The 15,194-nt window shown below is 41.5% G+C and overlaps 1 protein-coding gene across 1 annotated transcript; it reads left to right on the forward strand.

The window, feature by feature from the left end:
- The first annotated feature begins 1,966 nt into the window (after positions 1-1,966).
- On the forward strand, positions 1,967-14,196 carry LOC127000925 (origin recognition complex subunit 4-like). The gene is made up of 10 exons (XM_050865079.1): positions 1,967-2,064; positions 4,643-4,826; positions 5,523-5,650; positions 6,878-7,049; positions 7,846-7,997; positions 8,512-8,691; positions 9,134-9,253; positions 10,333-10,467; positions 12,050-12,199; positions 13,927-14,196. The coding sequence occupies exons 2-10, from the start codon at positions 4,706-4,708 to the stop codon at positions 14,086-14,088; spliced, it is 1,320 nt and encodes a 439-aa protein (XP_050721036.1). The 5' UTR covers positions 1,967-2,064; positions 4,643-4,705; the 3' UTR covers positions 14,089-14,196.
- The last annotated feature ends 998 nt before the right edge of the window (positions 14,197-15,194 follow it).

Here is a 15,194-nt window from a genome sequence, read left to right on the forward strand (position 1 = left end):
TATATGTATGGTGTATATATGTATAATAAGCTCAGAGGCCGGAGATTGAGTCATTTCCGTTAATATATATGTGAATGCTTTCTTTTATGCTGCTGCGCAATTCTCCTATTTTCTATATATAGCTGTTTCGAGGAGTAAAAAGAGAAAGAGAACTATTAATTAGAGGAAAGATGGAACGATCGATATTGACAGGATAACGTATATATGTATAACGTATATATATTAAGCTATTCCAGAGGGAGATCGAATAATTTCCGTTAATATATATGCCTCTCTTTTACGCTCCTCATTTCTAGCTGTTTCGAGGAATAAAAAGAGAAAGAGAATTAATTATAGGAGAGAGGAACGATCGATATTGACAGGATTTGTATAACGTATATATGTATAACGTATATATATATTAATTAAGCTATTCCAGAGGGAGATCGAATAATTTCCGTTAATATATATGTGCATGCTTTCTTTTACGCTCCTCGGAATAAAAAGAGAAAGAAATTAATTATAGGAGAGAGGAACGATCGATATTGACAGGATTTGTATAACGTATATATGTATAACGTATATATATTAAGCTATTCCAGAGGGAGATCGAGTAGGCTACGTAGGGAAGAACGTACGGTATGATTCGGAGACTTTTTAGAAAAATATTTTTAGAAAAAGAAGTTTAAGTAGTAGTGTAATTTTGTTGATCTCAAAATGTTCCTCCATCCTTTGGCTCTTTAGGCTGCTAATATGACACTCGTAGCTATTTCCAGTTTTCAGATGTAGGTGATGAAAGACAAGTTCCTAAAAATCGTCCGAACCATTCCTACCCGTGATGGTTCGGCCAGGGATGGTGGGATGGTACGGTACGGACACTCGATCATAATACTCGGCTTAATATTAATATAACTTAACTTTGACTGGCTAATAAACAAGATTATATATGTGCATGCTTTCTAGCTTTTACGCTCCTCTTTTCTAGCTGTTTCGAGGAATAAAAAGAGAAAGAATTATAGAGGAGAGATAGAGGAACGATCGATGTATATATGTATATGTATATGTATAAAGTACGTATATATATTAATTGCTATTCCAGAGGGAGAGTATAAGCTACGTCATTTCCGTTAATATACTTCTCCTCTTTTCTAGCTGTTTCGAGGAATAAAAAGAGAAAGAGAACTAATTAGAGGAGAGATAGAGGAACGATCGATGTATATATGTATATGTATATGTATAAAGTACGTATATATATTAATTGCTATTCCAGAGGGAGAGTATAAGCTACGTCATTTCCGTTAATATACTACTTCTCTTTTCTAGCAAGTTACGAGGAATAAAAAGAAAGAGAATTAAGGAGGAAATAAGAAGGAAAAGGAGATCGAAGGTTGGGGAAGGGAATAGACGAAAAAGAAGGGATGAATTAAAAGAAAAGGAGATATAGGAACGATCGACACTGACAGGAAAAAATAAAAATAAAGGGAAAAGAAGATCGGTTATTTTCTTTATTAACGTCATGCAGTTTCTGGCTATACTCGATCTTTTTTTTTCCTATATTTTTTTTTATAACGCATATGTAAGCTGGGATAGTTATTTCCGTACTTGCTTCTGCTTAATTCTCCTCTTTTCTATCTGTTTCGAGGAATAACAAAAAGAGAGACGAAGGAATTGAATTAGAAGGGAAGAGGGGAAAAGACTCATATTGAACTACTAAACATGTATTTTGTTACCCCAACGTTACCCCAATGAGCATAAATATATGGTATTTCTTTACTTCAATGTCTGTTAATATTTACCCCAATGAATATAACACGTACCGGGCCCTTAATTTCTTCTTCTTTATAGTTGTAACGCTTTGTATCACTTCTTGAGACATTATACACCTTGCTCTTCCTTCCTCTGTAGCTTCCCTGCAACAATAAACTATCAATCAATCAATCAATCGTTCAATTATAATCTTTTTGTTGCTTGCCCTGACGACACCCTTAAAAAAGTCAGCAGCTGGTGCCTGATGGTGACGATGATTCTTTAAAGGGCGGGAAACGTTCAGCGGCGTCAACAAACGTTTGGAAGAGGAATAGTCGAGTGAGTGCCTTGCGTTTCCTTTGTTCTAGATGACTCACGACCTTCAGACTATTGCCAAGACTAATATAATGTACACTAGTAAAATCTAGACCGATATTAAGACCACTTAGGCAGATACAAAGCAATACAGGTCAAAAGGAGTGTGTTGTGCCTTTCCCTTTGTTTTAGAAGACTCACGACCTTCAGACTATTGCCAAGACTAATATAATGAACACTAATAAGATCTAGACTAATATATAATGACCGCTGAGGCAGACACGAAGCATACATGTTAAAAGAAGAAGCGAGGGCAGTGAATCGAATGCCCTAGCTGCCTTTCCCTTGTGCTAGATGACTCACGAACTCCAGAACGTTACCATGACTAATGTGATATAACTAGTAAACTGTTGACTAATATAAGGACCGGTTAGCTAGACACAAAGCAATACAAGAAGTGTGGGAAGGGAATGCTGTTATGTCTTTCCCTTTGAAGTAGATGATTCACGACCTTCAGACTATTGCCAAGACATAGAATGCAATCTAGTAAACTGTTGACTAATATAATGACCTCTTAGGCAAACACAAAGCAATACAGGCCAAAAGAAATGTGTTGTGCCATTCCCTTTGTTTTAGAAGACTCACGACCTTCAGACTATTGCCAAGACTGATAGAATGCAAACTAGTAAGATCTAGACTAATATAATGACCGCTGAGGCAAACACAAAGCAATACAGGGCAAAAGAAGGAGAAGTGAGGGAAGTGATGTGAATCCCCTGCCTTTCCCATGTGCTAGATGACTCACAATCTCCAGAACATTACCATGACTAATGTGATATAATCTAGTAAACTGTTGACTAATATAATGACTGCTTAGGCAAACACAAAGCAATACAGGGCAAAAGAAGGAGAAGTGAGGGAAGTGATCTGAATGCCCTAGCTGCCTTTCCCATGTGCTTGATGACTCACAATCTCCAGAACGTTACCATGACTAATGTGATATAACTAGTAAACTGTTGACTAATATAATGACCACTGAGGCAAACACAAAGCAATACAGGCCAAAAGAAGAAGTGAGGGCAGTGAATCGAATGCCCTAAATTTAGTAACATCTAGACTAATATAATGACCTCTTAGGCAAACACAAAGCAATACAGGGCAAAAGAAGGAGAAGTGAGGGAAGTGAAGTGAATGGCCTAGCTGCCTTTCCCATGTGCTAGATGACTCACAATCTCCAGAACGTTACCATGACTAATGTGATATAAACTAGTAAACTGTTGACTAATATAATGACCTCTTGGGCAAACACAAAGCAATACAGGGCAAAAGAAGGAGAAGTGAGGGAAGTGATCTGAATGGCCTGCCTTTCCCATGTGCTAGATGACTCACAATCTCCAGAACATTACCATGACTAATGTGATATAAACTAGTAAACTGTTGACTAATATAATGGCTGCTTAGGCAAACACAAAGCAATACAGGCCAAAAGAAGGAGAAGTGAGGGAAGTGATCTGAATGGCCTGCCTTTCCCATGTGCTAGATGACTCACAATCTCCAGAACGTTACCATGACTAATGTGATATTAACTAGTAAACTGTTGACTAATATAATGGCTGCTTAGGCATATATGACAGCCATACATTTACATACACATCTTTACATTTTGCTTATGCCACCTATACTTAATATCACCTTACACCTAAGTTATACCACCCTACACTTAAAAGTATACCACCTTACACTTAAATTATGCCATCTTACACTTAAATTATACCACCCTACACTTAAGTTATACCACCCTACACTTAAGTTACACCTCCCTACACTTAAGTTATACCACCCTACACTTAAAGTATACCACCCTACACTTAAATGATACCATCCTACACTTAAGTTATACCACCCTACACTTAAGTTATACCACCCTACACTTAAGTTACACCTCCCTACACTTAAGTTACACCTCCCTACACTTAAGTTACACCTCCCTACACTTAAGTTACACCTCCCTACACTTAAGTTACACCTCCCTACACTTAAGTTATACCACCCTACACTTAAGTTATACCACCCTACACTTAAGTTACACCTCCCTACACTTAAATTATACCACCCTACACTTAAATTATACACTTATATAATATTCTCCCCAATACTTGACCCAACCACTAACGCACCACACCTTTACCAACCTTAACCCCCCCCTCTTAAGTACACAAAACACTTATCTAAATACTTACAGATACTTATTACTAATACTACTTAAAGATGTATGTAGATGTAGATAAAAAAAATGTATGTATAGAAGACATTATTGGAGCATTCTTAACCTCCCTTACCCTTCCCCCCCTTGCTAAATCATCATCATCATCATCATCATCATCATCATTTATTCCCTATGGTGGGGTTGGACGGGACATAGCCTCCTCCACTGTTGCCGGTCCATAGCCATTTCTTCCGTGATGTTCAGCCTCCTCATATCTTCCTCCACCATGTACCCTTCTCCACGTCTTCCTTGGCCTTCCTGATGGTCTTCTGCCCTTGCTAAATACACACATATATTCACTGATCATAGTCTCCCTTACCTCTTCATCCTCCCTAGGTAAGCATCTGCCGCTGCCCTCATGCCTGGAGTCTGTGAAGGGGAGAGTAACCTGTGAGAACCATGGTGCAGGAGAGAGGAGAGAACCAACCCGCCGGCCCCACCGAGGGAGTCGAGGCGATGGAGGCGACACAGCGGCAGCTCAGAATAAACCTGCGGCTGTGGGGCGTTGCAGGAAACTCTGGTGAGGGAACGCTTGCAGGATATTGATGTATGTAGGAGAGTATCAGGACACCTCTCTTCCTGAAATTGACCTCTATTTTGGCCACTCCTCTGAACTCTTTTTTATAGCAGTGATTAGAGGGCTTTTTTTTTGCCCTCGAGCTGTTTCCTTTACTGTAAAAAAAATGTATATGTAGGCCTATGTGTAGAAAAATAATGTGTGTATAGAAGAAGACATTTTTGATATTTGTAGATTTATATAGAAAAAAAAATATGTGTTTAGAAGAAGACATTATTGGAGGATACGTGTTTGGAAATAAATACATGTATCACCTGTGTTCCTGATCGCATGGTAAAGTTAGGAAGTTAGGAAGCGGAAGAGGAAGATGAGAAGGGTGGAGGGTGTGTGGGTAGCCTGTCTCACGTTAACCCGTCCGCTGCAATTGGCACGGATTTGGCCTTCCCTGGTAGTCTGGTAACATTATACTCCCAGGTATTTCTCTGCCTCTGTGGTGGATAGTGGAGTGTTTCCCTTATGGTATTGGTGTGCTGGATATCCCCTCCCATGGTGTAGGACTTTACATTTTTCTTCATTGAATTGTAACAGCCACTTTTTGCTCCATTCCGCATGCAAGGGGTTAAACAGAGCTCCTACTGTACAATATTTTCTAAGTACGTAGTCTGTTTTGTCATGTCTCACCTGTTCTGCTGTGTCTAGGTGAGGAGGTGCTACGCGTCCACAGCGGCGAGGCTCAGCACTTGGAGGACCTGTTGGGGCGTACCTTGACCCTGGGGGAGAGCAACTCGGCGCTCCTCTTGGCCCCCAGAGGCACCGGAAAGACTGCCGTGAGTACCTTGCGTCAAACTCTCGCAGCTCCTGGTGAAATGAATGAGTGAAATATTAGTGCATTAATCTAACGTATGGAGATATTTGGTAGTTCTTTGCTTCTATTAGTTAGTTAAGTTTATTAGATGTTGTTTTGGCTACGAGTCTTTACTTTATACTTTTGTGGGAGCGGCGAGTAGCGGGCTTTTTTTTTTTGTACTCTTTTTGTTGCCCTTGAGCCGCATCCTTTGATATATATTAAAAAAAAAAAAAAAAAACTTTCCTCCACTCTGTCATACCCGCGCACCCTCAACCCTTCTTCTCTTCCTACATCTCTCCACCTTTCCACCCCTCCACCCCTCATCCATTTTCCACTCCTCTGCCCTCCACTCCACCCCTCATCCATTTTCCACCTCTCTTCTCTTTCCTCCACTCCACCCCTCACCCATGTTCCACTCCTCTATCGTATACCAATCCACCTTTTGCTCCCCCTAACCTAACCTAACCTAACCTAACCTAACCTCACCTAACCTAACCTAACCTAACCTAACCTAACCTCACCTCACCTCACCTAACCTAACCTAACCTCACCTAACCTAACCTAACCTAACCTAACCTAACCTAACCAACCATGTGCCTTAACTTTGAACTTTCCACTGAAGAGGTTTGAAATCATCCCATAATCAGTTCAATAGAAATGGACCAACAAACGAAAAACACTTCCTTCACCACAAGCAACAAACAGTAATCAGACTTCCATCCATTGAAAAACAGGATCAACTTAATAAAGCCCGCTCCTCGTCGCTCCAAAACAACATCTAATAAACTTAACTGACTAATAAAAGAAAAGAACTACCAAATATCTCCCTACCTTAGATGAATGCACTTGTAATTCATTCATTCTAAACATAAATGAGAAAAATGCCAATAAAAAAGATGACAGGCCGGCTAAAAGCTAAACAAACATGAAAGAAATGCCTATAAAAAATGAGAAGGCTAAAAGCTAAACATACATGAAAGAAATGCCTATAAAAAATGAGAAGGCTAAAAGCTAAACATAAATGAGAAAAATGCCTATAAAAAAAGATGAGAGTCAGACTAAAAGCTAAACAAACATGAAAGAAATGCCTATAAAAAATGAGAAGGCTAAAAGCTAAAAATAAATGAGAAAAATGCCTATATATATGTCTTAACTTTTAACGTTCTCCTGAAGGGGTTTGACATCATCCCATATATATCTGCCGCAGCTGGTGGAGGGTGTGCTGGGGCGGCTGCAGGAACGTGGGGCGCTGCGTGAGGGGCTGGTGGTGCGTCTGTCGGGGCTGCTCCACACGGATGACCTCCAGGCCCTGAGGGAGATCACCCGCCAACTCAGACTGGAGGAAGCGGCTGCCAAGAAGGTGTTCAGGTCGTTCGCGGGTGAGTGAGAGACTTGGGTGACTTGCGGGTGATTTTGTAAACGTCATATTAGGTCTTGATTAATGTGATGTATAGTTGGGTAGTCATAAGTCTTTATTTACGTTTCATAGTCTTTGTAAATGCCTAGTTTTCATCTTTTGCAATATATATCTTTATTTCCTTAGTGTTTGGCTTTCCTTGTCTTTAATAGCCTGTATGTCTTTTTCTTTAAGGTGATTTTCCTCTTGTCTAATTCATGTTTTTATTTATTTGTAGTCTGTCTTTCTTCTTGGCCAATATATGTCTCAGGTCTTTCTCTGCCTCTGTGGTGGATAGTAGAGTGTTTCCCATGTGGTATTGGTGTGCTGGATATCCCTTCACTGGTAGCCTGGTAACATATAGTCCCAGGTCTTTCTCTGCCTCTGTGGTGGATAGTAGAGTGTTTCCCATGTGGTATTGGTGTGCTGGATATCCCTTCACTGGTAGCCTGGTAACATATAGTCCCAGGTCTTTCTCTGCCTCTGTGGTGGATAGTGAAGTGTTTTCCATGTGGTATTGGTGTGCTGGATATCCCCTCCCAAGGTGCAGGACTTTACATTTTTCTTCATTGAATTGTAGCAGCCACTTTTTGTTCCACTCCTGTAGCTTGGCGATGTCTTGTAGGAAATCCACATCCGAGGGGTTAAATCTTTAGTATGGCTTTCCTCTTATGTAATATGTCTTAATTTTCTTCAGTCTAGCTTTCCTCTTGTCTAATATCTGTTTCTTTAGTGGGTCTGCCTTTCCTCTTGTCTAATATACCTCTTTATTTCTGTAGAGAATCTTGCGTTCCTCTTGGAGTCGCTGCGAGGGGGTAGTAAGGAGACCGCCAAGCCAGCCATCTTCCTGCTGGACGAGTTTGACCTCTTCTGCCACCACCGCAACCAGACGCTCCTCTACAACCTGTTTGACGCCGCACAGTCAGCTCAGGTGCGGCTACGGGGCTGTCTTGCTTCTTGGGATGATTGTGTTCAGTGGACTATGGGATGATTTTTGTGGATGTTTTTTCTTGCAGGCATCTTTTCTTGTTTTCCTTTAGCCCCTGACCTGCCTCCTTAACCATTGCACAGACCTCTTTGGGGGCTTCGTGGTGCAGTGGTTATCACACTCGGCTCACAACCAAGAGAGCCCGGGGTTCGATTCCAGGGCGGAGTTGAAAAATTTGGGTGGCTTTTCGGATACCCTACGCCCCTGTCCACCCAGCAGTGAATGGGTACCAGGTATTAATTGGGGGTCATGTCCCTTCTCCTATAGTTCCTTCCCCTTCTGTCTCTCTCCGGCATATGACCACAGATGTTGCGCCGACTGAACGAAACTTTCCAATGTTCCAACAGACCTCTTCACCCCCATGCGTCATCTACCACCGGCCCTGATCTACCTGCTGGGCCTGACCTGTCTTCTTATCCTTACAAAGACCTCTTCACCCCTATGCGTCACCCCCCAGGCCCCCATCTGCGTGCTGGGCCTGACCTGTCGCCTCGATGTGGTGGAGCTGCTGGAGAAGAGGGTCAAGTCGCGCTTCTCTCACCGCCAAATACACCTGCAGATGCCCCATGCATTCGACCCCCACTACCTCAACACCTTCAAGACGCTGCTGCTCCTGCCCGACTCTTTTCCCTTCAAGGTGTGTCTCTCACTCATTAACGGGGGTCTTGTTATGTTTTATGAGGCCAGAGAGGAGCTATGTTGGGTTCTCACGAGTGGTTTTGTTTTTCCATTCACGGCACAGAAGCCTTCCAAAATTACTGCCAGGCTCAGGACATCACTCATTGGAACTTTTTAATATTTTTTTACAGGAGAGGAAGCAGCTCACTCCCACATGACCTGTCAAAATTTGGGATTGATTTTCTCATATTTATTTGTGGTAGTTTTCTTGAATGTTCTGAGAGTGGCATCAAGGAAGGCTATAGGCTGTCCGTATATAGGCAGTCAATCAAAATCATGACCTTTCCATTACATGACCTTTAATTTTCCTTCATTTAGTTTGGTTTCATAATATTTAGAGTATCATCCTTTTCCTTCAATTTGGTTTCATAATATTTAAAGTATCATTTTTCTCTCGGCAGGACTTCGCCCGGACGTGGAACAAGACCGTCCAGAAGTTAGCCTCGGACCCTGCAGTGGTTCAGGTATTGCGGCAGCTCCACGCAACCACCACGGACGCTCGGGCCTTGAAGTCTTTACTGGTGAGGCGGACTTTTGTATTACCTCCATAACTTGTTGGTCAGATCCCTGTATACAATTCTCTGCTATTAACTGCCTTGCTAGTCTGATCTCTCTCACCATCTCTACACTATTAACCCGGTAGGAGTGGGGATCATGTTTCTTAATGGCCCCTCTAAGCGAGAAAAATGAGAAAAAATCATCACTCACGCAAACCATTTCATAATATATATCAACGCATTTGTGATCAGTTTGTGCATCATCTATTTTTTGGGAGGTTTATATCATGGCAGAAATTTGTCCCATCGCTGCTACATGGTAAAGCCACAAATTTGGCCCGTCGCTGCTACTGGGTTAACCGTCTTGGTGTGACTCTTGTACCTCTATGCTATTTATAATTCCTTAGCTTTTTGGTCTAATCTCTACGCTATTATTCTGCTATCTGTCTTGCTGGTCTAATCTCCCTCAACACATCTATACTATTAATGGTCTTGATGGTTGGATCCCTGTACAAACCTCTATGCTATTTATGTCTTTAGCTTTTTGGTCTAATCTCTATGTTATTGCTGGGCTAATCTCCCTCAACACATCTATACTATTAATGGTCTTGATGGTTGGATCCCTGTACAAACCTCTAAGCTATTTATGTATTTAGCTTTTTGGTCTAATCTCCCTCGACACATCTATACTATTAACGGTCTTGATGGTTGGATCCCTGTACACATCTATGCTAATACCTCTTCAGTGTATTGGTCTAATCTCTACGCTCCTCTTTCTATGCCATTATCTTCATAGCATGCTGGCCTGATCCCTCTAAACACAAGGTACTATGCTATTATCTATTTTCCTGGTATGATCCCTCCCTCCACACACTGCTATGCTATTACTCACGTCCTCTACTCATTGTTTTTGCTGTTAAGTTCCTGTTCTGTTATTGTTTTAGCCGTTCAGTTGTTTCCTTCATGGTAAGACATAAAAAAACATTACTCGTTCTCTACTTACTGTTTTTGCCGTTAAGTTTCTGTTACTGTTATCGTTTTAGCCCTTGAGTGGTTTCCTTTATGGTAAGAAATAAAAAACAAACACCACATTTTTCCTCCAGCTGTTGTGTGTGGCGCAGCTTGGCGAAGACAGCACTTGCCTCACGCCCCAGATGTTCACCAAGGCGGAGACGCTCTTCACCCAGGACGCCAAGACCAACATGCTACGCGGCCTCTCTGCCCTACAGCTGTGTCTGGTGCGTATGTTGTGGTGGGGCCTCACATGCCTGTAAATTTTAATGTTTATTGATAACCGTATTTCCGAAGTTGACCTCTCTTTCGGCCACCTCTTTGGATTCTTTATGTGAGCAGCAAGTAGCGGGCTTTTTTTTTTTATTGTTTTACTTTTTTTGTGCCCTTGAGCTGTCTATTCCTTAAAAAAAAAAAAACTTTATTCTCTTCTTTTCTTTTTTTCATTCATTCCTTTTTTTTTCCTCTTGATATTATACCTCTTCTGCCTTTCTTCTTTTTTCTTTCGTTTTCTTTCTTTCGATATAATACTTCTTCTTCCTTTCTTATTTTCTATTTCTTTCTTTCGTTAATAAGGTTTTGTGATATTTAGAGCATCATTTGTTTTCCTCAAAATTTGTTCATTTAATTTGGTTTCATAAAACTTCGAACATCATCTCTTTTCTCAAATTTGGCCTCGATATTTAGACAGTATCAACCTTTTTCCTCAATTTTTGTTCATTATTTAATTTGGTTTCATTATATTTACAGCGTCATCCTTTTCCTTCAATTCTCATTCATTTAATTTGGCCTCATAATATTTAGTGTCATCCTTTTTCTTCAACTTTTGTTCCTGATTTAATTTGGCTTTATAATATTTAGAATCAATTTTTTTTCCTTCAATTGTTTTCTTTCTTATTTAATTTTTTCATTATATATATTTAGAGCCCCTTTCCTTTTCCTTAAATTTTCGTTCATTAAATTTGGCCTCATAATATTTAGACAGTTTCATCCTGTTGCCTCAATGTTCGTTCCTTCTTATTTAATTTGGTTTCATTATATTTAGAGCGTCATCCTTTTCCTTAAATTTTCGTTCATTAAATTTGGCCTCATAATATTTAGACAGTATCATCTTTTTTCCTCAATGTTCGTTCCTTCTTATTTAATTTGGTTCCATAATAGCTGGCGCATCATGTTTTCTTTGATTTTTGTTCCTCCTTATTTGTCGGTCAAGAATTTCAGCCTCATAATCAGCTGGAATGCTCTGATGTTCAATGCAAACTTTTACACGTACGATTCTTGTGACGCGTACGTAGCAAATACAATAAAGAATCGAGGAAGGGAGAGGGAAGTGGATGAGGCAGTGGGGGCTTACTTAATGGAGTGGTTACCTAGGATGGGAGGGAGGGAAGGGTGTATGAATTGAAAGATGGTGTAGAAATGGAGTAAAGATGGTGTAGAAGTGGATGGAGTAATAAGTGTTTCGTTTAAATCACCTACGCCATTTTCGTTCGTGACAAGGAAAATAAGAACGATAAACAGAAAGGAGATGATGATGATGATGATAAGGATGACTGTCGAACCCCATGAATAAAAATACATAAAAAAAAAAAGAGAAGAGGGTATGATGATGATGACGGAGATAATAAGAACACCAGGCGGGTCAGCACTTTTTTTTTTTACAACAACAACAAAGGAGACAGCTCAAGGGCCAAAAAAAAAAAAAAAAAAAAAAAAAAAAAAAAAAAACCTACTCGCTGCTCCTAAAATGAATCCAAAGAGGTGGCCGAAAGAAGGATGCAGGTGCTAACGGAGTGTGTTGTGCTGCAGGTTGTGGCCATGAAGCGCCTGGCGGAGGTGTACGACGGCGAGCCTTACAACTTTGAGATGGTCTACCGCGAGTACCTCAAGTTTAGCCTCAAGTCGTCCATGCAGAGTTTCGACCGGCCAGTGGTGTTCAAGGCCTTCGATCAGCTCATGGTAAGGCTTCACACCTCCTTCAACCCCTTTGCTGCGATTGACATGGATTTTGCCTTCACTGGTAGCCTGGTAACATATGCTCCCAGGTCTTTCTCTGCCTCTGTGGTGTATAGTGGAGTGTTCCCATGTGGTATTGGTATGCTGGATATTCCCTCACTGGTAGCCTGGCAACATACACTCCCAGGTCTTTCTATCCCTTCACTGGTAGCCTGGTAACATATGCTCCCAGGTCTGTCTCTGCCTCTGTGGTGGATAGTTGAGTGATTCCCATGTGATATTGGTGTGCTGGATATCCCTTCATTGGTAGCCTGGTAACGTATGCTCCCAAGTCTGTCTCTGCCTCTGTGGTGGATAGTGGAGTGATTCCCATGTGGTATTGGTGTGCTGGATATCCCCTCCCAAGGTGCAGGACTTTACATTTTTCTTCATTGAATTGTAGCAGCCACTTTTTGTTCCACTCCTGTAGCTTGGTGATGTCTTCTGGTAGGCTATCCGCAGTCAAGGAGTTTAGAGCCATGGGGGTGTTGGTAGACTGTAAAGTTCTCAACAGAGGAAGAATTTGATGGATACACAAACTCACAGATACAAGTAATCTTTAAACCGTGCTATTTGATTTTTACTCGTGAAAAGTATGAAATGTGAAAACTTGGTGGATACATAAATTCACAGTTGTTGATACATGTAATTTTTGGGCCATACTATTAAAGTTTTGGTCTTGTGAAGTGTGAAAAGTTAAAGAATTGGCAGATAAACGAACTCTCTGTATTTGATCTGTGTAATCTCTGGGTCATGCTGTTTGATTTTTTCTCTTGTAACTCGGTTTCTCACAAAATTTTATTGGTTTTAGTCTGGAACTTGTGCAATATGAGAGCCTTTCTTCTTTATTTTTACATCTTACGTATTCCAATTAAATACAAATATGTCGATGAGCGGGCTTGTGATAGTAGACAGTTTTTGATTCAGTAATTTTAGCACAAGATCCCCATAGATAGATTGACTTTTCATGAATTGGTATTTGATTTTGCTCTGTTTAGGACCTTACTGTGTTAAAGTGTTGAGCTAAATATGAATTACCAATGGAAATTCCCACAACCTCTACAAAAGCCTCATCAAATATATGTGTGTGTGTGTGTGTGTGTGTGTGTGTGTGTGTGTGTTAGCCCTGACATGCTTGAGACTATGGGACTAATGTTGGTATCCTCACACGCTTCCGCCTCTCACATCAGTCATTTTCAGAGGCCAAAGAGAGATCAGTCAGGTTCTAATAAGTATTTTTTCATGTTTACGGTAAAGAAGAAAGGTCAGACTACCACCAGGGTCATAAACCTATCCATGAAGTGCCCCAAACTCCTATGAAGGCCTTGACAAATGTGATAGCCTGGGTGCCGGAACGTCTTAGAATGTGAACCTTGTCTAACTCACCTTGTCCACCCTAAACACCCCTGCCACCTGCACAAACTATCCATGGAAGTGCCCGAAACTCCTATGAAGGCCTTGACAAATGTGATAGCCTGGGTGCCGGAACGTCTTAGAATGTGAACCTTGTCTAACTCACCTTGTCCACCCTAAACACCCCTGCCGCCCGCACAAACTATCCATGGATGTGCCCGAAACTCCTATGAAGGCCTTGACAAATGTGATAGCCTGGGTGCCGGAACGTCTTAGAATGTGAACCTTGTCTAACTCACCTTGTCCACCCTAAACACCCCTGCCGCCCGCACCCACAGAGCCTGGAGTTGGTGCGGCCGGTGGACCAGTCGTGTCGGGTGCAGCGTGGGTACCAGTTAGTGCAGCTGATGATGACGCCGACCCAGGTGAAGGAGGTGCTGGCCCAGATGCCCGGCCTACCCACGGACCTTCACCACTGGGCCAGCTCCTCCCTACCCTGAAGCCTCTGGTGGTGGGTTGAGAAACAGCTTGAAGTGGGTTATTTTTTTACATGATGTCCAGCGTTCGTCTTTGTATTGTCTGATCTTTTCAATAAATATGCCTTGTAGAATCTGGTGTTATCTATTCAACTTGCTGGAGAGTGTGTAGAGGAGTATTTTTGCATCATTTATAACACAAGTACAATTCTCCCGTGCTATTTACAGCATTTAACCCGGTAGCAGTGGGGATCATGTTTCTTAATGGTCCCTCTAAGTGAGAAAAATGAGAAAAAATCATCACTCACACAAACCATTTCATAATATATATCAAAGTATTTGTGATCAGTTTATGTATCATCTATTTTGGGGGGTTTAAATCACGGCACAAATTTGGCCCGTCGCTGCTACACGGTAAAGCCACAAATTTGTTCCGTCGCTGCTACACGGTAAAGCCACAAATTTGGCCTGTCACTGCTACACGGTAAAGCCACAAATTTGGCCTGTCACTGCTACACGGTAAAGCCACAAATTTGGCCTGTCGCTGCTACACGGTAAAGCCACAAATTTGGCCCGTCGCTGCTACACGGTAAAGCCACAAATTTGGCCCGTCGCTGCTACACGGTAAAGCCACAAATTTGTTCCGTCGCTGCTACACGGTAAAGCCACAAATTTGTTCCGTCGCTGCTACACGGTAAAGCCACAAATTTGTTCCGTCGCTGCTACACGGTAAAGCCACAAATTTGGCCCGTCGCTGCTACCGGGTTAAGAGGCAAAGACACTCCTGCAACTTCACAAAATGTACAAAAATCAATGTCTACCCCCAGTGCTCCCATAGGCATAAAAGAACCACCAAAATACTATATAACATTTTTAGCTCTTTGAAGACACCATAAACTATCACAATCATCAGAAAGCTGTACATCTCTCTACCATAAATGCACAAAAGGTGATGTTTGTAGAGTGCCCTGTATGCTGGGTTGCCTGTTTAAGTGAAGGCAACAGGGTACCCAGAGGATGACCACATTCTTGAAGGAAACACTTAATTGCCACGGAAGCAGAAGTGTTGGCAATCACTCACTGGAACAACATTCATCCTTCCAATACCCATCTGTTACCCACAACATTAC

This window comes from Eriocheir sinensis, chromosome 19, assembly GCF_024679095.1.
Source record: "Eriocheir sinensis breed Jianghai 21 chromosome 19, ASM2467909v1, whole genome shotgun sequence".
Classification (NCBI taxonomy): Eukaryota; Metazoa; Arthropoda; class Malacostraca; order Decapoda; family Varunidae; genus Eriocheir; species Eriocheir sinensis.